Source organism: Schistocerca gregaria, chromosome X (assembly GCF_023897955.1).
Source record: "Schistocerca gregaria isolate iqSchGreg1 chromosome X, iqSchGreg1.2, whole genome shotgun sequence".
Classification (NCBI taxonomy): domain Eukaryota; kingdom Metazoa; phylum Arthropoda; class Insecta; order Orthoptera; family Acrididae; genus Schistocerca; species Schistocerca gregaria.
In genome coordinates this window covers 854,800,528-854,821,680 of record NC_064931.1, presented here as the reverse complement: position 1 = coordinate 854,821,680, position 21,153 = coordinate 854,800,528, and the positions used below count along the sequence as shown (strand labels likewise).

At 37.0% G+C, this 21,153-nt stretch overlaps 1 protein-coding gene across 1 annotated transcript in view; it reads left to right on the top strand.

The window, feature by feature from the left end:
- The window catches only part of LOC126298796 (uncharacterized protein B0303.7), a 68,929-nt gene extending 51,117 nt beyond the window's left edge, over positions 1-17,812 (top strand). Inside the window, exons 5-7 of the mRNA XM_049990260.1 lie at positions 1,147-1,224; positions 7,824-8,012; positions 15,082-17,812. Coding sequence (XP_049846217.1) covers positions 1,147-1,224; positions 7,824-8,012; positions 15,082-15,216 — 402 coding nt within the window. The 3' untranslated portion in view covers positions 15,217-17,812. The remainder of the gene's footprint in view (positions 1-1,146; positions 1,225-7,823; positions 8,013-15,081) is intronic.
- The last annotated feature ends 3,341 nt before the right edge of the window (positions 17,813-21,153 follow it).

Genomic DNA, 21,153 nt, shown 5'->3' with positions numbered 1-21,153 from the left:
TATGGCCAAGCACCACTTGGCTTGCACTCGACTAGTGTTTGTCCACATGATAGTGGTGGTGGTGGTGGTGGTGGTGGTGGTGGTGGGGGGGGGGGGGGGGGGGGGAGTTCTGTCCAAGTGGAGTGGAGCTATATGGAAAAGCGAGATATGAGGAATGAGTGCCATGTACATGGTTTCACCACATGGAAGCACTGCTCTAGTATTTTAGTGAGACACAAGAATGATTGACAGATAATGGTAACAGCTTATGTTACTTCTCCTAAATGACTGGCATCACCAACCAATACAGCGACTTCACACTGTACCCTCTCCTGATTATGGTAGTTTTTGCCATTACCATTCTTCTAATTCCTTTTCAGTGACAACTACAGGCTGCCTTGAGCCCAGATAATAACTATATGGCATTGCTCTGTGGGGATTAGCATTTAAAGGAGTTTTGCATCCTTGTAGTGACCAGGGAATGTGGTTTCTTGGAGGAAACTAGAGTGTTGAACATGCAGTGCTGCTGGGTAATTTGGTTGAGTCCAGTAGTCAGCTTTAAAGTGTCTTACCTGATTGATGTGGGATGGTGTGTGTCTACCTCCACAACTTGCCATTATACTTTTAGCTTTTCTACATGTTTCAGATGGTTGTGAACTCACTCTGTCTATTGCATCTGTCAGTGTGGTAGCCCACAGCTGGCTAACATATATACTGGTGTCAGGCTGTTTTTTATACTATGATGTTATTTTTCTTGGATTCTGTAAGCTGAAACTTTTGTTAACTCATTCTTTATTCTGTAATTTTGGGCTCACACATTTTGCACTGGTAATGAACTTGCTACTTGAAAGTAACTAAACCATTTCACTAATGCTATTAAATTGTAACCTAGTGTGACTCACAAAACTACGTGGAGTTTCTGACACTATTGTCAGTTGAAAGTGGTCTAACAAGCCAAAAACTATTTTAACGAAACAAATACTTATTGAACAGTAGATACAGCAAAGCCCACATTATCAGATTGCTTATGACTTTTGTTTTTAGTGTGTGTCATGATATTTCCTCTCTTTGATATATCTTGTTATTCATTTGCAGCATTGCTATTATATTTGGATTTATAGAAATTTTGGCTGCAGAAAAGTCATTACGTCTATTTGTGTATTTCAGATTGACAATCAAAACAAACCACATGGAGTAGCTTTGTTTGACTATGACTCTCCCCATCCAGATGATTTATCATTCAAGGTAAGACTTCCATTTTTTGTATATTTTTTACCCTAAACTATGAAAAGTAATGTATTAATGTTTATATACAGAGAGATTTTCGTAGTATTGTCAGTACTACGTGCTGTAGGTTTTGTGCTTCGCAAATGATGGCCAAAAGCAGTCTTTCTTGTTTGGTCTTATATGTTCCTTGTATCTAGTTATAAAATTCTGACTAGAAGTGTGAATTGTGATTTATTAGTCTCATAACATACACTTACAAATCATGTGATTATGGTACAGGAGACACATCAAAAATTACAATCTAGAATCTAATATTAATTTTTAAAACTATATTTAGTCTATGTAGCAGTATCTATGTTATCTTATTTTCCAGCATAGGCAAATATCTTTCTTGATAATGGACTTTTTTTCCCACAATATAATGCTAATTTCCGGTTGGATTCTGCTCAAATTATCAGTTCATCTTCCATGAACTCTTCTAATGAGTAATAACATTTGTGGATAAGAATACCATGTAACTTTTTTAGTATCCCTAGTTCCATGTTTAGAATGTTGTTGCCTTTAAGTTTGTTGTAGACCTTCATGCCCATATATTCAATCTATGGGCAGGAAGCATAAAATCATTTTTATTCCTTGTACTGTATGGATAATCAAATTGGTTTTTAATGAACAGTTCTGCTTTGTTGAGTAAAAATATCATTAGCTCGTATATGTATAGGGAGGGTACAGACAAAATTTTTAGTTTCTGTAAAAATTGATGGCATGATTCTCTTTGCTGTGCAGTGCACATATTTCTGATCATTTTCTTCTGGATCTTCAGTACACGGGATATATTATTGGAGCTCCCCCAGAAAATAATGCTGAAGACCATGTTGCACCATTCCATTTTCCAAGTGATTATCTGAGGGCATCATTCGAGCCGTGCATGTTGATGCTGTGGCGTGAGTTGAAGACGGACTGGAAGTGTGCATGCCCATAGCTGCACTGCTAATAACAGGTTCACAGCAGTTCATGTTGATACATCTGGGCTCACATGCTCTGTTATCTGTGCTGTGGTTGCTGTACGATCTGCCACAGCTGCCCTTAATTACAATATGCCAGTCCTGGTTAGCATCTGTGCTGCATAGGTGTCCAGAACCTTGTCTGTAGTTGTGACAATGTTCATGTGACCACTGATACCAGTGCAACTGACTCGGCACATCCATCTTGTGTGGCAATTCTCCAAAAGGACCATCCCACCACTTGGAAGGCCACAGTTTGACCCTTCTCATATGCGTTCAGTTGGCTGTAGGAAGCACGTGTGAGTCTCTGGCACATGGTTGCCTACTTACTTCATACATTTGCAATACGCTGAGCCTTCAGGCTGTGAGCCTTCTCTTTTAAAGGGTAGACACATATGGAGCTCTGGTTGCAATGCCACTACGCTATCTGTTGACAGATGATGTTGAAACCATTGTCACTACGTCTACTATCCCCCAGGTGCCATGTGCCATCATCAGATCAATATCGACATCGTGCTTCCAGGTCTACTAATTTTTCTTGCCAGCAATGTATGTGATTAAGACATCTCATAGACTATGCACTTGTTAGGCATATGTAAATAGGTTGTGTGAATATCACATGAGCTGTGTATGGTGGCCGATGTTGGACAGATCTTTGTAGTTAAGTTGAACATCTGAATGTGCTGAGAGAGTTGATTACCTCCAAAGAAACCAGTCATTCTTGAATTACAAAAATATACCAGTCAGGATCATGGGGTGGGAGAGGTAGGGGATACAGGAAGAGTTGTTAAAAACCATTGGTGAAATAGATTGGAATGGGTAGAGTAATGTTGAAGAAAACTGCCCTAATTTCACATATGGATCTTTTCAGCTGTGAAAGATATTTACGGAATTTACAAATGTGTGCACAAAGACTAATTTGACCATGATAGTGATGTACTCGTAGCTGCTGCGGACTATCAGTGTCAGCAGCTCGAGCCCTGGTAGTTAAATTGTAATCAGCAAGAACTGAAGCACAAGTTAGCACCAAACAATGTGAAACTCTGAATGCCGACCAAAAACAAGAAAAACAAATGGGGGAAAAGTGAGGTAAATAGGATTAAGATTCTTGCAAACCAAGTCGGTGTTGGCCCATTCTTGGAAGCAGTTGGGAGATTACAAGGTCCAAGTGATCCAGTGCAGTACCTCTCAAACCACAAGATGAAGCAGTGTGATTGACAGAGCCAAATGAAATCCTCAGTAGATGGACAGTACACTTTACTAAGCTTCATAATACATAAAATAATGCTAATATAGACTACATAATGACTGCCTGATTTTGAAGTGGTTGAAAGTACAAATTAGTTACCAACACTGCACATAGTTGCGAAAAAGACCTTGGTGAAAATGGATATCCTGGAGAAACTTTGAAATGTAATGGGGATGAACACTGTACCATCATATGGCAGGCATCTTGGTATGTGGATGAGAAAGCTAATTCCTGATTATTTTATATTTTGGTTGGTCTATTTCTACGAGAAAAATGATTCTTTGGATGGTAGCCTAACTGTGGAAAATCTTGGCTTGTGTCACGAACCCGCTCTACTGTTCAGGAAAAGTTATCTCCATAAGGACACCGTTACGGTGTGGCTAATGGCTGCATAATACTTTAGTAGAGCTGGCCATGATGTCTCCTTTGTTGATGCTGCTGAGTCTGCGTTGTCCATGTGGCTTCTCGTTGTCTAGGCGATGATTCCTTTGATGCTCTGGGTCCAAGAAGAGGTGCGGGTTTTTTAATTATTACTGGACTATCGAAAAATGACGCAGTACTCCATGGTTTCTTTGTATCAAAAACACATTTATTGCCAAAACTATATACACAACTACACTCAACCGTGGCCAACACTCAAGTGGCCGTAAACCCGTTGTAGACCAAATATCACGGTCGTAAGCTTCAAAGAACATACAATTCCAATATCGATTATTGATCTCAACACCTAACTTAGTATTATCTTAAGCAAAAACTTTTTTAACATGACTTTAGTGTATAATAAAATAAAATGATGTATATTTGTCAGTTCCATTACACTTGGCATAAGCAGAAAAGTCTTTTCAAGAGTGCAACTTAAACAGTGTATTTATTTAACATGTGGTTAGTATCACATCACATAAGAAAACTTTTTCCATTAACTGAATTTTCTGTTGGTGCTTGGCAGAACATGATGATAATATTAAAAAAAGAAAACGCTGCCTAATGTTGTGTAAAATTCTATTTAATTGGTCGCAAACCAGATTTTGGCTTCTCAGACAATCTTTAGGTAACAAGTGAATGTCGCAAACACAGGATAAACGTAATGTGTGACTGACTTGTATATTATTTGTACAGAAGATACAAAAATGACAAAAGTGTTGACACAGGAAAACATTACAGTAATTACACTAACTAAAAAAATGGATAAAGAAAGTTTTTATGTGGAGATACATTTAACAAATGACAAGAGATAAGATGAATTTACAGTTTGAACCTAGTATTTGTAATAAAAACTTAATTTAACAAAGGGGAAAATGGAAATTGTGTCTGATAATTTAATACTAGGCTGGCACTCTGTCATGTTTTTTCTTGGCAGAATGTAAAACTTTGCAGCTGATCAGCAAACATTGAATCTATCTTCCTTAATTGCAAGCTTCTCTCATGTTCACATAGCCTAATTGCCACTGCTGTGCCTGACTGACCAATACACAATTTTTCACACTGCTTGGTAGTGATTTTATATACACCACTCTGTGCCAAGGGTTGCAGTTTGTCTCTGCTATTGAATAGAAATTTTGATGTGTTATTGGTACTATAAAATGCGGGTCTATGGTCACAAGACTTTAAATTTTTTGCAAGATTGTCAGAAATGTTGCAGTATATAGAATTTTGCGCCAGTCTTTGAAATTACTCAGTGATCACTGCTGGCTAGTGTACAGAAGCCGTGTAATTTAAATCATTTTCTTTTTTTCCCAGAATATTGTCGATCAGGGCAGAGCTATAACCATTGTTGGAAGTTATTTGTTTATGATTTGTAGTTCTGTTTGAAAGACTGATTTGGATAATGAAACCAGTGAGACAGAAGGATTCGTGATTGCAATACAGGATCAAACAATAAACACCAGATATTACAGCAAGCATATTATTAAAGATTCCAATACCACAACAGATAAATGCAGACTTTGCAAACAACAAATAGAAACAGTAGATCACATCACAAGCAGATGTACAATACTAGCAAATACAGAATACCCCAGAAGACATGACAATGTAGCAAAAATAATACATCAACAACTTGCCATACAACATAAACTAGTGAAACAACACGTTCCCACGTACAAGTATGCACCACAAAATGTACTGGAGAATGATGAATACAAATTATACTGGAACAGAACCATTATAACAGATAAAACAACACCACATAACAAACCTGACATCATACTCACCAATGAAAAGAAGAAATTAATACTACTAATCGAAATATCCGTACCCAATACAACAAATATACAGAAGATAACAGGAGAAAAAAATTAAAAATACATCCAGCTGGCTGAGGAAGTCAAGGACATGAGGCATCAGGATAAAGTTGACATTATACCAATTATACTATCAACTACATGAGTCATACCACACAATATCCACCAGTACATCAACACTATACAGCTACATCCAAACGTATATATACAACTACAGAAATCTGTAATTATTGATACATGTTCAATTACCTGAAAGTTCCTAAATGCAATGTAACATATATCATACATTTAAAAGGAAGTCACACTTGATCAAGGTCCGCGTCACTTTCCATTTTTAACCAGACATAACGTCTGAGAAAGGAAAGAAATAATAATGATAATGTGTAATGCTATTGATACAATATATAGAACATTTTTGAGAGTTTTAAAAAAATTTACAGTGAGTTTTCAATTTTTTTTTAAATTTTACATTTGACTGTTTTTAGCTCAGTTAGAGGAACTGCCATCATAGTAAGAAGTCCATGTATGAATGCTTTCCTGCATGTTTATTTGCAGATGTGCACAGCATTAACATATTGAGCAACTTCTATGTACACCCCTCCCTCTTCCCATAGCTTGCCAAGGTGCATTTGTATGTAATAACTTCGCTAGAACAACAAATAAGCATACATTTGCATGTTACATCATGTGTAGATTTGTCATATGTCCTGTAAACTATAATATTCATCAGCTATGTAATATGTAACAACACAATATCGGAGTGACTGTATGTAATCAGTTGAAACTGTGTGCCAAACCAGGCCTACAGCCCAGATCCCTACCATTTGCAGGCAGTGTGCTCCAATTATGCCCTCCAAGCATTCCTCACTGACAGACTCAAAGCTTCTACTCATCACTGGCTCCTCCTCTTTTGGTAGTGAATTACTCATAAAAGGTGGAGACCCTGATTTGTATCCTGGTCTAGTACACAATTTTAACATATCAGCTACGATCGTCACAACATATAATCTGCTTAGAAAATACTCAATAATACTGGGACCTTTATTAGACACAGAAAACAAATAATTATTGTGTTAGTTAATTTGCATCTTTTTATGTACTTAAGCACATGCACAGCTTGGATGTTGATAACAGCCTCCTCCTTTGCCAAAAGGGTCCCGTGCTCAATTTGTAATAAAAGTTTAAGTAGAATATAAAATTATAGCAGAAATGTAAAACAAGGGAATAAGAAAGAACTTCAAAAGTATTCACAAATTGTAAAAGTTGCATTCAGTCAGAAAATCTCGGAAGTTAGCTGCAGTTTATTTTTTATTAGTTTTATTTTTATGAGAATTTTATTGATAGATAGGTTGAAAAAGATTGTGTTTATAAATTCTCATTTCTGGTCCAGTTGACACTTCTGGAATTGAGATACCATTAAGAAAGTGATAGTTACACAGAAAAATGTTACTTCATCCTTCAAGCTGGTAGTTTCTGTCCTCATGGCTAACATACTGATGGCAGTTTATTCGGCTGACTGGTACAGGATCCAACATTTCATTCAAATTGCTATCAATTACACATCAAAAACAAGTCCTGCACAGTAGTCTCTTCCCACAAGTTTTCAACAGTGCTGTTATTAGACAAAGCCTGAAATTTATATTTGCATCTACCTTAGCCTTTTCAGTGACTTCATAAACAATGAAAACATCATGCAGTGTAACATTTTAATAACTTTCTAAATATATCCACGCAGAACTTTATGCATTTTTGTTTCTTTCCTCAGAAACAGCAGGTAATTCCTGAATTACTTTGACTCATTCACTTCCCAACAAAGATCTTGATGGTGTGTCAGCACAGATATAGCTACACGTAGCTGACAAAATAGTTTTGATCATCATCATCATCATCATCATCATCATCATCATCATCATCAGATGGTAAAGCGATACAGTTTTGCTGTTACCAGTACAGACAATAATGGCACATTTTTAAGTACTCGGGCTCTTATCTTGCAGCATGAACATGCATTACAGCATTATAAAATATAATATTAAAAAATGGCATATGCTGTCCAAGTGAAACAATGAGGTATATAGTATTTATGATGGTAATACATCCAATTTAATTTTTATCCCTCTGTTCTAGGAAAATGATGTTATCATATTAAAGAGACGTATAAATGCTGACTGGTTGTATGGACAACTTGGACAAAAGGAAGGCATGTTTCCATCAAATTTCATCAATGTAATTGTTCCGCTGGATAATGAGAGTGACTTTCTAGTGAAAGCATTGTACCAATTCGTAGGGGAGACAACATCTGACTTGGAGTTTCCGGTAAGAGAAGATTAAAATATGTGTCTTTAGTGTGGAATGTATGTTTTTTTTAGTATTAAAGAAGAACCAATGCAAAATATAGTTGCATTTGGGAGCAGCCTATTATTAGTTTAGGTAAAATAAATGCTGAAGATTAGTACCTGTTTTTCTCATTTGTTAAAAGTACATTGACATCATAAACTGAGGAACAGATGAGAGCAGGGAGGTAATGTCAGCCTTAAACAATGATGACATTGGTATTGATGGAATTTTATTTTTATTGCATGTGTGGTGGTATGTTTCACAATAATGTAATCATGTGCCAACTTCATCTGCAGGGTAGTTTTGTTTGTGTGGCATCTTAAAACAATCGTGTTCTGTATTTTTATTCAAATGTACAAAACGGTATACCATATTAAAAAAAATTATTTGTTTTGGGCAGATTATCATCGACATAAGTTAATCCAAAGTAGACGAATGTTTCTAAGGAGTCTGCTTCTTCATTTGCAACAGCTAGGAATATAAATGTGGCTGTACTTTTCTTGAAGGTGATCCACATCAAGGGCGTGTCAAAACTGCAACCACAGGTGAAAATGTATAGAAATGTGGTACACATCGTGTTTATAAAACACAGTGCCCAAGAACACTTTACAGAAAGTAAAATAAAATGTACAGAGAAAGTCCAGCCATCGTTATCAGTGAGACACCACATTTGAGCTAATTCTGCCTAGACATGGAGAAAGGGGTGCTACCTCAGATGCTGTGGGTCGAAGTTCACCGATCTAGGTAAAGTAGGAAGCTGCCGAGCTACAGTTCCGTGTCCCAGCTTGGTGATGACATCACCAGGAACAGTGGTGTGGGAGTGGGGTGGACTTCTTAATCGATGATATGAGCCAGTGTGTCGTCTGAGGCTGCTACTGCTTCCTGTGGGGAAGGTGTGATGAGCCAGTCTGCTGTGATACTGACAGAGTACTGTCGGCTGTAATGTTCTCGCTGGTATTGCTGGTGAGGAGAAGATGGTGTTCATAGGGGACGAGTCATTTGTGTTCTGACTCAAAGATTATATGGACCTGTAGGTCCTGATGACTGCATCCTGTGCCACTGCTGATTTTTGGTAATGCTGTCATTGGCAGCTATGCACTTCCGTGTAGTATAGGCAGTGTCCCTGATTTCTGGTCACATTTGCGCTAGTGCACTCTGTGTTGACAATATGTTTGCATCCACACCCTGGAAACCATGTGGCAGTAATGGCATGATGGTCCTTGTGATATTGCATTGCCTGTGTGTTAATAATAATGATGCAACTGTCTTTTGGACATGGATGCATGTGTACTTTAACCATGACAGCACACAAACAGTTTACAAACTTAGCTGTTTTAGAAATGCTTCCACTGTCAGTACGAAAGCCAATGATTCATTCCCTCTTGGACATCAGATAAACCACTCCATCTCCACATTATGACAATGTCTGTACTGTTTCCTCATCATACAGACACACTTTATGTACCGTCCATTGCTAGTGCTGCCACCTGCCATCTGCAAGTGGCTATTGCATGCCGACGTTGAACGTAGGCAATGGTCACATCAATGACTGAGCCGTGTATGTGTCATACAATGGTATATTTTCGTATGTACATTCAGTGATGTGTGGATACTGTCTGCAGAATGTGTTCTGAATAGAATTAGTAGCAAAGAAGTAATAAATTAGAACTTCATGCTTCAAGAGGCATGGCTGGTCATATTAGATGTGAACGTACCTTCGTTTATACTCGGTAAAGCTCCATTATTGAATTGACTATGTTAAAAGTATTGTAATGCCATTAATTTGTTAAAATATTGGCTTTGTCCGTAAGTTTGTGGCATTTTTCTGTAAGTTTCATAAACACAACAGATACACATAACAGAGACTTCAGTCATCATTAATAATACTCCTTCAATATTTACAACAGTCTGCTAATGCTTGGGTAACTTTTCAATTCTGTGACTGTAGAAATAACATGCTTTTGAGGCAAAGAACTTGTTGAGCCATGTTTGGAGCACATTTTCATCCAGAGAGGAAGTTTCTTGAAGATTGTTTGATAGAGAGTAGAAAAAGAGAAAATATGAGCGCCCAAGATCAGGTGAATAAGATGGGTGCAGTATGACTTTTTTGTCAGTCTAGCAGACTGCAGGCAGGCGTTGAGGTGTAGCATCACTTCGCAGTCTTTCTGATCGTTGCTCTCGGAGTGTGTCGGCAAGACGTCTCAGTTGTTCAAAATAAATATCAGCAGTGATTGTTACATCTCAAGGAAGCAACTCATAGTACACTACACCGTTGTTCCACCGGAGCACAACATTATCTTTTGTGGAAGTGTGCAGGTCTTTGTATGTGACCAGTAATAGTACAAAATAGTAATTATTGGTGTTGTTCATGAGCCAATTCATGATGAGCAAGGGGAAATGCACATATGGTCACCAGCTGATTTTTGTGATTTTGGCTTAGAGTATGAGTCACCTATACACCCAATTTTTGAACCTCCCCATTGCATGCAAAAGCTGCACGATAGTGGAATGATCACAGTTCATCACATTTGCTAGTTTTAAGTACATTCACCCAGATCATTATGGATTAATGTGTTTAAACACTCGTTGTCAGACCCTAAAGATCTTCCTGAGTGTAGAGAGTCACTAATATCAAGCGACCCTCCTTACAGTGAGAAAACAATTTTCTTGCTATGCTTTGTCCAATGACATTATCCCTACATACGATGCAAATGTTTCTGGCTGCCTCTGTTGCTGTCATGCCTCTACTGAACTCAAACAGAAGAATATGTCAGAAATGTTCTGATTTCTGTACTTGGCATGCCATTTTCTAGCATCCAGAGCTCCACTGACTATCTCAAAACAACAATATGTAAAATCAAATAGCAGCAGTGAACTACAAATAAAAAATGACAATTGGTAAATAAACACATATTAACCAGAATAGCAACATGTGAAACAAAAACCTTAAGAATTTACACACCAACTTAATAAAATACTACAGGGTCTTTGAAATGTGTTACTGTAAGGTGCAGTGTTATTACTTATTACTAATGAAGTCTAGAGGGCATGTTTTACATTTTACTAATATATGGAGAGCATGAATGAACTTCTATTCTATAAAGCTCAGTAGATCAGGAAGTGTGAAGTAATACAATGGTGAAAGCAGCAGCTTAGTCAGATAAAACCACACTGCTGGACACACCTAAACATTTTCACTTACCTAACTCCTACACGCTTGTCATCGTATGGCTGTAACTCCACAGTGGAGCGTTTCTAACCTACGATTATCTGGGAAGTTATGGTCGAACTGGGTCCCCTTTTTACCAGGTTGTGGTTCTCCACTTCTGTAACGCTCCACTGAAATTGTCCTCACACCAATCTTAAATTGCGGTTTAGAAAATTTCTGTCAGGCTAAAAAATCGCATTTGTAAGTTGACAGCTCTTCGACTTGTCATGCCTCTGTTAGCTCATTTGATTTGTATTTGGGGCACCATGATTTATGAGGAGAAACTAACTCCATAATCTCCAACATTTTAAGATTCTCAGAACTAAACTAAACTCTGTCCTAAGAGGCTTTGGAAATGCCAATGGCCTTTGTCACAGTGGTAGCCCTGGTTGCTGTCATATAACTGAAGCTAAGGAGTGTCGGGCTCAGTTAGCACTCGGATGGGTGGCCGTCTGGATCTGTCAAGTGCTGTTGACAAGCAGGATGCACTCAGCCCTTGTGAGAACAAGTGAGGAGCTACTCGGTTGAGAAGTGGTGGCTCTGGTCACGAAGGCTTACAACAGCCAGGAGAGCTCTGTGCTGCTCCATATCTGCATTCAGTGATACATACAGGCTGAGGATGACATAGTGGTTGGTCGGTCCCATTGAAGATTCTTAGCTTCATTATGCAACAAAATATGAACATTGTCAGTTACTTCCATTCTTGGCATGGACAAATATGAATCATTTTGCGGATGTATCATGATTTATTTCTACATGATAATCTCCTGTCATCTGTTATTTTAGAAAGCAGGAAACCATTTGGGAAAGAATCCTGTGACGCACCAGCATTGAGAAGTACGTGTCTGCCTCCCTTGCTGTTGTTCCTTTGGTTGTGGTCTACCCAGTCTTGCTTGTGAAAGTGGCTAAGACTCATCAATTTGTTGATATTCACTTTAGGGATTCGCTGTAAAAATAAATATCACCATGTATCTCTTTCTTTTGTCTCCAACAACAGTTTATAGCCATAGAAGTTTCCATAGTGAAAGCCCAGAATATAAATAACTATAAGTGATGCTATGTGACTCCTTTGAAAAAGACCTGCTTGACTTAGTGGTTGTTAAATTTGCTGAGTCTCTAATGTTCCTTTCTGTAATGATAATCATGAACATGGCTATGTATTTATCGCATCCTCAACAAATACATTCTTATTTCCTAACTTCCTGTTCTTTTCATTGCCAGTCTCTACCATTATGTTTTTAATTACATTTAAACTGTAGCAGTTCTTTTTATCACTCCGCTAATGAACAACATTTCCTTTCTCAAAGAAGGAACTTATTGCACAACTGTTTCAACACACCCTTCTAATATGGCAATCCAATGGCAAGGAGAGGGTTTTTTTTCAGTATTTGAAAAAAACATAAGAATTAGGTTCCCATTCCTAAGAAATGAAAATAGATTAAAGGGTGCAATGTGAAAATGGGGTCTAGATGAAGGGAAAAAAATCAAAGGAAGTTTTCAAGTTGCAGAAAAAATCACACACGCAATCAGGAAATGGCAATTACAGTTTTATGGTTATTTGCATGGAATGAATAACAACAGGCTCAGAAAGAAAATTCTGAATTTACCTTCATCATTGAAGAACGGGAAAAATTGGCTCACATAAATTCATGAAGACATACAGAAAATGGACATAGATGGGAATTTTTTTTTTTTTAAAGAACAAATTCTAAATTGTAATTAATAATCGCTAATTTCCTGTCAAGCCTCCTCAACAAGCCCCAGGACGGACAGAAGAACGGAAGTAGGATTGCAGCGAATGAATGGAAAGATACTGGAAGGAAAAGAATTATTACATCAATTCAAATGTGCTCCTCAGTTGAGCACAATGGTAAAAAGGAGGGGTACAATGCCTGAAACTTAAATATGATGCAAGGGGAAACAATCATAATAGTGGACATGAACATTTGGCAGTGGCAGGTGGTTTCTGTGATGTGCCCATGACAGATTCATCTTACTATTTTCTTCATAGTTGTCAGTCCTTAATGTAATTTTCAGTGCAAGCGTAGTGTGCATTTCCAACTTCTGTTAAAGATGTAAGTACTTGCGTGATACGTACATGTTAATTTTGATACAATTTTCCTCTTTTTTGGTGCTGTACAGGTATGTGTTTTGTCATCAGTCACTAAATTCAACAGTTGTTGGTTTTTATTTAAAATTGTGTGTGCAACGTTATAGAATTTTTTTAAAGAAAAATCCTGTCGTACTTTTAAAAATTTAATGGGGTGTTTACTTAATAGTGAGTGGACTAGAAATAAATAGAAGTGATGCAGCTGGGTAAACCTCTTTTGAAGCAGTACCTTACTTTGAATTTGTTACCTAGTGTGTTGTTTGAATTTAACTTCAGAAATGATAAATTGTTCTCATCTTATTGCCTTACTTTCACTGTCTGTCAGTTTGGAAGTATTGGTTTCATATTGTATTGGTTCGTATCAAGCCAGATGACATCATTCAGCAGTTCTTTATGCAAGGGAACATTAATTTGTGAATGCAGGGATTATCATTCAAAACTAAATAGGATGTTCATGCTGGTATAATAGCGGTTTGTATGTACATCAGAGAACAGCAGTTTTTGAGAAAGCGAAGCAACATTTTGTGTGCGTGATAGCCATTATTACTTAGAGTTACCTAGTTGTATGTTTCTGTTATTATCAATGTGTTCTGCAGTGCTTTTGTTGATGGCACATACATTCTCCACATCTAGTAAAGCTGTCTTCATGAGTATAGCATAGACTCAGTTTGGAATTGTGTTAGTTATGCAAGAGACTACAGTGGTTGTATTTTATATAAAAAATAAAATGATATCTTGTTACAAGCAGTATAGTCATTCTGCTGTTGTGCTCCCGCTCCCATCCTGCCATGGTTAAATGGGATGCCATGAACAATGGGTTTCCTCAGTAAAAAATATTCTGTTTTGACACAGAGTGCATAAAACATAGTGTTGATGTGTGATGTACTCCACTCAGATATACATTTTGACTTATGTTGTGGAAAAGGCGTCTTTCAATCCACTATAGTCCATATGCCAAGAAAAAAGCCTGGACAATTAAAGTGGGCTTTGTGCATCAGTCACAACCAATTACACGCAATTCTATTAAGTCTCTGTGCCAATGCCTTGGTGTTACTGCAGCTGTATGGATGACTATTGTTTTCAGTTACATAGTTGCAGTACAATCAGCATCCTTTCATGCTTCACAGTTGAAAGGTGGCAGAGGCACTGTACGAAGTATAGCATTAAGATTTTTGGGGAAAGAACAATAACCTAAAGTATGAAACCGGAAAAATGATGAAGAAATTGTCAGAAGAACCCTTCCTTGCTTGACTAGACTGGGCTGAATTCAGCCATTTGTGTTTGCTTCAAGTGCTGTTTCAAAGTTTTGACCTGCTACTATGTCTCCTTTTCCCAACCTAAATCCTGCTGAGGCAATGCTGTGAGTTATTGGACTAACAGATGTTACTGGGATGAATTCTGAATAGTCCTGGAGCTTGAAAGGCGAATAGCCCTGGTGTATTTCTTTGCACTGCCATGAATGTTCGTGCAGAATCCTGCTAAAAGTAACTAAAGGCTGCATCATTAAAATTTTTTTTGGGCTTGTGATAACCTGTTCTGGTGTTTTGTATTTCTGATTATGTAAATTTTCTTTTTTTTCTGGGGGGGGGGGGGGGGTGATAAGTGGGAGGTAAATCTTGAATGTTCTAGAAATTTTCCCTTGTTAGTATCAAACTCATTGTATTTTTGCAGTAACTTTGTTTTTTTTTTTCTCTTTTCCATATAACCCCATGTGTGGTCTCTGATTGCAGGAAGGTGCTTTCATTAAAGTCCTAAGCCGGATATCAGCGGACTGGTTGTATGGTGAATACGAGGGAAGGAGAGGTCAATTTCCAGCAACATATGTTGATCACATTCCATCTGGCCTGCCAGACTATTCTAACTAATGATATTTTTGCTATTTTATGTAATATACACCACTGAATTTCAACTTCCATTTAGAATGATCTCATGTAAGCACTTTGATAATCTTCTATCAAAATTTATAGCTTAATTTTTTGATGCAGTATTTGTGATGTATGTCACAGGATCAAAGCTTTATAGTATATGAAGATATTCAATAGTACTGAAATCTTAAGACAACGAAGTGATTTATGTTAGGACTTTTTAGTAGTGTTGCTAAAAATATTTAGCTAATGATGAGTCTTTAACGTTTTTACAAGGCTCATAGAGTAATTTGCAGGAGATCTTAATGGTAAACAGTAACCAATGGTGCTAAAGAACATTATCATATCATGTATAGTTTCTTTGTTTTGTTACTATTAATATATTCTACTAAATTTATTCTTAAATTATCCTTATTACTGTATTGCTGTCCTACCAGTTTTCAATATTACTTACTATATGCATTTGGAATATACCTGGAAAGCAAGAGCTTGCAGTTTTATCCATTGTACATCTTTCACCAAAACTACACTTGTCGAACAATTTGTGAGCTTTACATCATGTGTATGATATATCAGTATTTCAGTCTTGGTCATTCATGCAGTTAATTTTGTTACTGAAACTAAGAGACTGTCTGGCCATAACAGGGATAAATATTTTATTTTTGTACACAAATCCCTTAAAATTATTATATTTAAATATTTATCAACTTTTTTTAAACAATATAAAACTTGTAACAGTGCATTATCAAATTGTGATAACTTCATTTGGTAAAATTATCTGTAGATGAATTAAAACTCCAGAAAAAGAAATATATTTATGAATTGTAATATATTTTTGAAAATTATTGATATTTTTTAGTGTTATCATGGCACTTTTGCTACATAAAGTTTTTGATTAATTGTGTGTTTGCCTGATGATTGCTGTCAATTGAGTGACTGTACAAAAAGTGTAAAAAAAGTGCTATATTGATCCTTACATGTGGATGAATGTACATTTCAGACATGTGGAACCTATACGTGTATATTTCAGCAATATTGGTGATATTGTAAGATGAATTAAAGGAAATGTGTTTTGCAAATTATTTGGTGAAGGTTATTAACCAACGAGGCTGTGCAGTTGATCTGGGGCTGCTAAACTACTCAACTTTTGCTGTCAAACAAGTCACATCAGTCATGTAGTAGCAATCTATTCCAGTGACAGTTTTTTTGCTGTTTCTGTTGTGTATAGTAGCAGTTTTAGCTTTGTTGTAAAGTATTACTAATCATTAAATTATTCTATTGTATATAACATGGTTAGTTGCTCAGTGGCATATGTTTGTTGTTATGATAATCATTAATGTAATTCACCTATCAAACAGTGGAAAGTCCAGTATGGAATAACAGTGTTATGAAAAGGATAGATTGCTACTCAGCACATAGAGGAAGTGTTGAGTTGCAGGCAGGGACAATGAAAATACTGCTGAAAATTTAAACTTTTGGGCCAAAAAGCCCTTCTTCAGAAGTGAGATACATACAAGTTCTATAAGCAGAACTCATACGCACAAGGCCACTGTCTCTGACTGGCAGTCATGCCACAGTGGCTGGAGACAGTGGCCGTGTGTGCGTGTTTTCTGTTTCCAAAGGACTTTCTTGTCCAAAAGCTTAAATGTTTAAAGTCTTTGCATTGTGCCTGTCTGCAACTCATTGCCTTCTCTATGTGGTGAGTAGCAATCTGTTCCTTTCATAATTCATCTGTCATTTAGTGAGAATTCTGATTTTGTTAAAAAACTTAGTTCCTTATTTGTGATTTACAGAAATTTTACTCACAATGCAATAGTTTTTGAAAATATTATTGGCTCTTGCAACATCATCAGCTATATCTGATTCTTTAATGGTAATTGACATATAAAATTAAGCAATGTTCCATTTTATGGGTATTTTAAATGTTATTTAATTTGCTACTGTGTGTTATAATTTTATGTTTTCATGAGAGGAGAAAGGAATCTTAAATCCTTCTTAAATTTGAACTTTATTCATACCTTTGACTATTTAGCAACAGGGCATCAATTATTTGTTTTATTGTTCTGAAAGCATGAGCCATTGCTTGTGGTCCCTTGCAGGGATATCACATTACATGCTATGTTCCTTACAGCAACCATTAATGTTTATATGTACATTTATTTAGATTGATTGTACAGGTGTATATTTATTCTGTATTTCATATAGAGCAATAATATTACTTGTTGGTGCATTATTATAGATAATTGAAGCTGTTTCTTACTGTACCTTTTGTAAAAAGATCTGGTAGCAGAAATTGTTTGTTCACTTGTGTAAGTGTGACCATAACAAATGTTTTACCAGTGTTTTCGTAATGAACTTTCCTTCAGTGCAATGTTACCATTATCAAAGAGCTGTCTGTGAAGTCCACGTAGTAAAATGTCTGGCCCTTTATGCTAATTGCACTGCTGTGGTAGTGTGTCGAATACAAAGTAAATTTTGTGTTGTAGTGGGCTGTGTCAGCTTCAGCTTTCACTATGTGCTGTTTATGCATACATGAAAAGTTAAATATTTCTGCCAAATATATGGAGTGAACTGGTACACATACCAAATGATAAATTTTATGATAATTTATGTTATTCAGATCCTGCTCCTTCAGTTCTAATGTAGGAATACCACACTTTCTTACAAAATGCTGACGTTACCGTCCGGAGGTTATACTTTAAGAAGAATGAGTGACTATGTTATTAGAAACTCTTGGGTCGAATATAAATAATGCAGTCCGAAAAGACAACTATTAACTGTATAGACCAGGCTTTTTCATTCTCCCTCTGTGAGTCACAGTCACTCACAACACCACCTGCTGATCAGGTGTAGGTGATACGCTGCCCACCAGGTTGGCCCTATTGCAGCAGTTTCGCACCTGTACATCTACATTTGCATCTAAATGACTACTCTGCAATTCATGCTTAAATGTTTGGCATGTGGTTCATAGAATGTAGGTTGGAGACAACAAAATGTTTTCATATTCAAAAAAGGAAGTTGGTGATTGAAATTTTGTAAAAATTTCTCACCATGGCAAAAAATGCTCTTGTATTATGTCTGTGACACTGTCTCACCTGTTTTGCAATAATGCAAAATGAGCTGCCCTCAAAAATTTTTTGAAATCCTCTTTCAGTATTATCTGGTAACACTACACAATACTCCAGAAGAGGAAGGACAAGCATAGTGTAGGCAGTCTCGTCAGTAGAGTTGTTGCATCTTCTGAGGGCCAATTGTATAAAGCATTTAATCGTACACTATCCCTAAAGAACAACTTTAACCAAGCTGAACTGTGAAATCTACATTAATAAATGTAGATTATTTGCAGTGGACAAGGATCAACTTTGACTAGAAAAATGTCACAGACAAAATTGTTCTGTTGCTATCATTAATTAATTACCAAAGAAATGGTTTCATTTTGAGCAAATATAAATTGAAAATAAGTAAATAGTAAAGAAGTTTTAACACTCCAACACTACTAAATTTTGAAATAACTTTTTCAATGTGTAAGGTTAGTTTCAGTGTAATATCAGTGATATAAATGAGTGCAGGCAATAATTACTCCCACAAGAATTCTTGGAGTCGATTTGCAATTAATGTATAAAGGTATTTCATGGACACTTAGCAGCAGACTAAGAAAGGGAAATTCATATGCTTCAGCAGAAGTAACTGCACAATTAGTGCTTTAACAGGTATAACTTATGTTCATTAATGAACAGTAATCAAATACAAGTCAGTCAGCAAACTCATATTATCCAACAATAGTAAATGTCAGTTGTTTCAGTGGTTCAGTGGTAACATGCTGGACAGATCATCTCAAAGGTCTCAATTCGGTCCCAGCTCAGTTCTTAAATTTTATTGTATTTTTGATTTCATTTTTTCACCATCACTTGTTTTGTCTGTGGCAATGTTATGGAGTCCATATTAAACGGTTCATCCCCATATATGTGGATAAGTAAGAGTGTTCAAAGTTCTTAGATAGGCAAGAGCGTACCATTTTCAAAACAGTAGCGGCCAGTAATTGACTGTGATGGTCAAACTGACTTTCAGGTTGATGGTAAATCTACCTAAGCAGATAAAGCGAATGTGTACTTTTATTGCCCTATGTGTTGATAGTTTCTTTAGCATTGAATGATGATGGCTTTAAAATATGCAAACTATTGAAACATAGTCAACACAGAAGGCCAATTAAATCCATGACCAACAGTCTGTTAAGTAATATATATTAATCAGGCTCAGCAAATTTCTGAAAACTAGATGTGACACCACTGTTGTCAATGGTTTGGTTGGAGTCAAATCTCTGCATTTGGTGGCCATTAAGTATCAGCTGCTGAACAATGTATTCTTTACGATATTCGTTATAAGGGTAATTATGAAACCACTGAATTTTGAAACCATACTGCGCCTGAACTCACCATTTTCCTACTGTTCTCGGCCTATATGGTGGGCAGCATTCTATATTTAAGACAATAAAGCACAGAGAATTTCATTGTTTCTTTTCATTTATATTTCAGAAATTTGGGTGTTTCATTGTTTGTGGACTGTGGAGACGTTACTTAAAGAAGTTAAAGAACTTTCTTTCACTAATTTACCCCATGATTACTACACGAAAGCTTCTATAAGAAATAATCTGTACCTATGATATACAGTTAATACCTGCAGCTGAAAAGTGATAACTGGTAGTTGATTTAGCTTTTTTGCTATTCACATCTCCTCCTAATTCATACTATCACTGAACATCATTCAGTTGATTAAAGTTAAGTGCTATACAACAGCGAACTCGTGAACAGTGTTCATTTTCTGAATTAAGATTTAAAATTGATGCCCTGTCTTGAATGATGTCTCAATAGTCTTTACTCATGGAGCATGAACAATGGCTTTCACGTTTCCACTGACAAAACAGTTTGTATGAATTTCTGGCGGTGCACTGTGTTTCTGCCACTATCTTTACATCTTGGGCCTGTTGCTCTTGCATTCGCCGAAACTACAAAATTTCTGGGGCTCGTGCTTGATAGGAAACTTTCTTGGTCCTCCCATGTGTTTTGCCTTGTTGCATGCTTTACCTGGTCCCTCAATGCCCTACGTATCCTCAGCAGTTCTTCCTGGGAAGCGAATGGAACCACTGTCCTTCGTTTGTACTGATCCATTGTTCGTTTGAAACTAGACTATGCTTATTTCATTTATTTCCCTGCATGTCCATCCATCTTACACCATCTTAACACAATCCACCATCTTGGAATACGTTTGGTCACTGGTGCCTTCTGCACTAGCCCAGTTGAGAGTATCTATGCGGAAGCTGTTGAACTACCACTGTCACACCAGAGTGATGTCCTCCTCAGTGCATACACATGCTATTTGTCTGCCATGCCCAGCCACACATCGTATGCAGTCTTTCCTTGACCACCAGTATGGGGTTCACTTTTGGCTATTTCTCTGGCAGCTTAACCTCATGCTACCATCAAAATTCCCAATGGGTGTGAACACTTCACTGCCTTGGCTTTGTGCAGCAGCCCATATTCATAGTGGACTTCAATCGCTTTTCAAGGACACTACTCTGGATTCAATCCGTCAGTGTAAGCTTCTTGACTTTTGCATGCAACTTATCGATAGCACCATCATGTACACTGATTGTTCTAAGACTGACCATGGTGTTGGGTGTGCCTTCATCATTGGCACTGACCATTTTTGATATTGGTTTCCACAACATTGCTCGATTTTTAGAGCAAAGCTGTTCTCCCCATATCAGGCCACCCAGTACAACTGGCAACATAGCCTTTTTAATTGTGTCATAAACTCTGATTCTCTCTGTGTCCTTCAGAGCCTCTGTGTATTGTGCGTAGTCCATACCTTAGTGCACTGGCTCCATGAAAGCTTCCACTTGCTTGCTGGTGAGGGAGTCATTGTGATGTTCATGCAGAT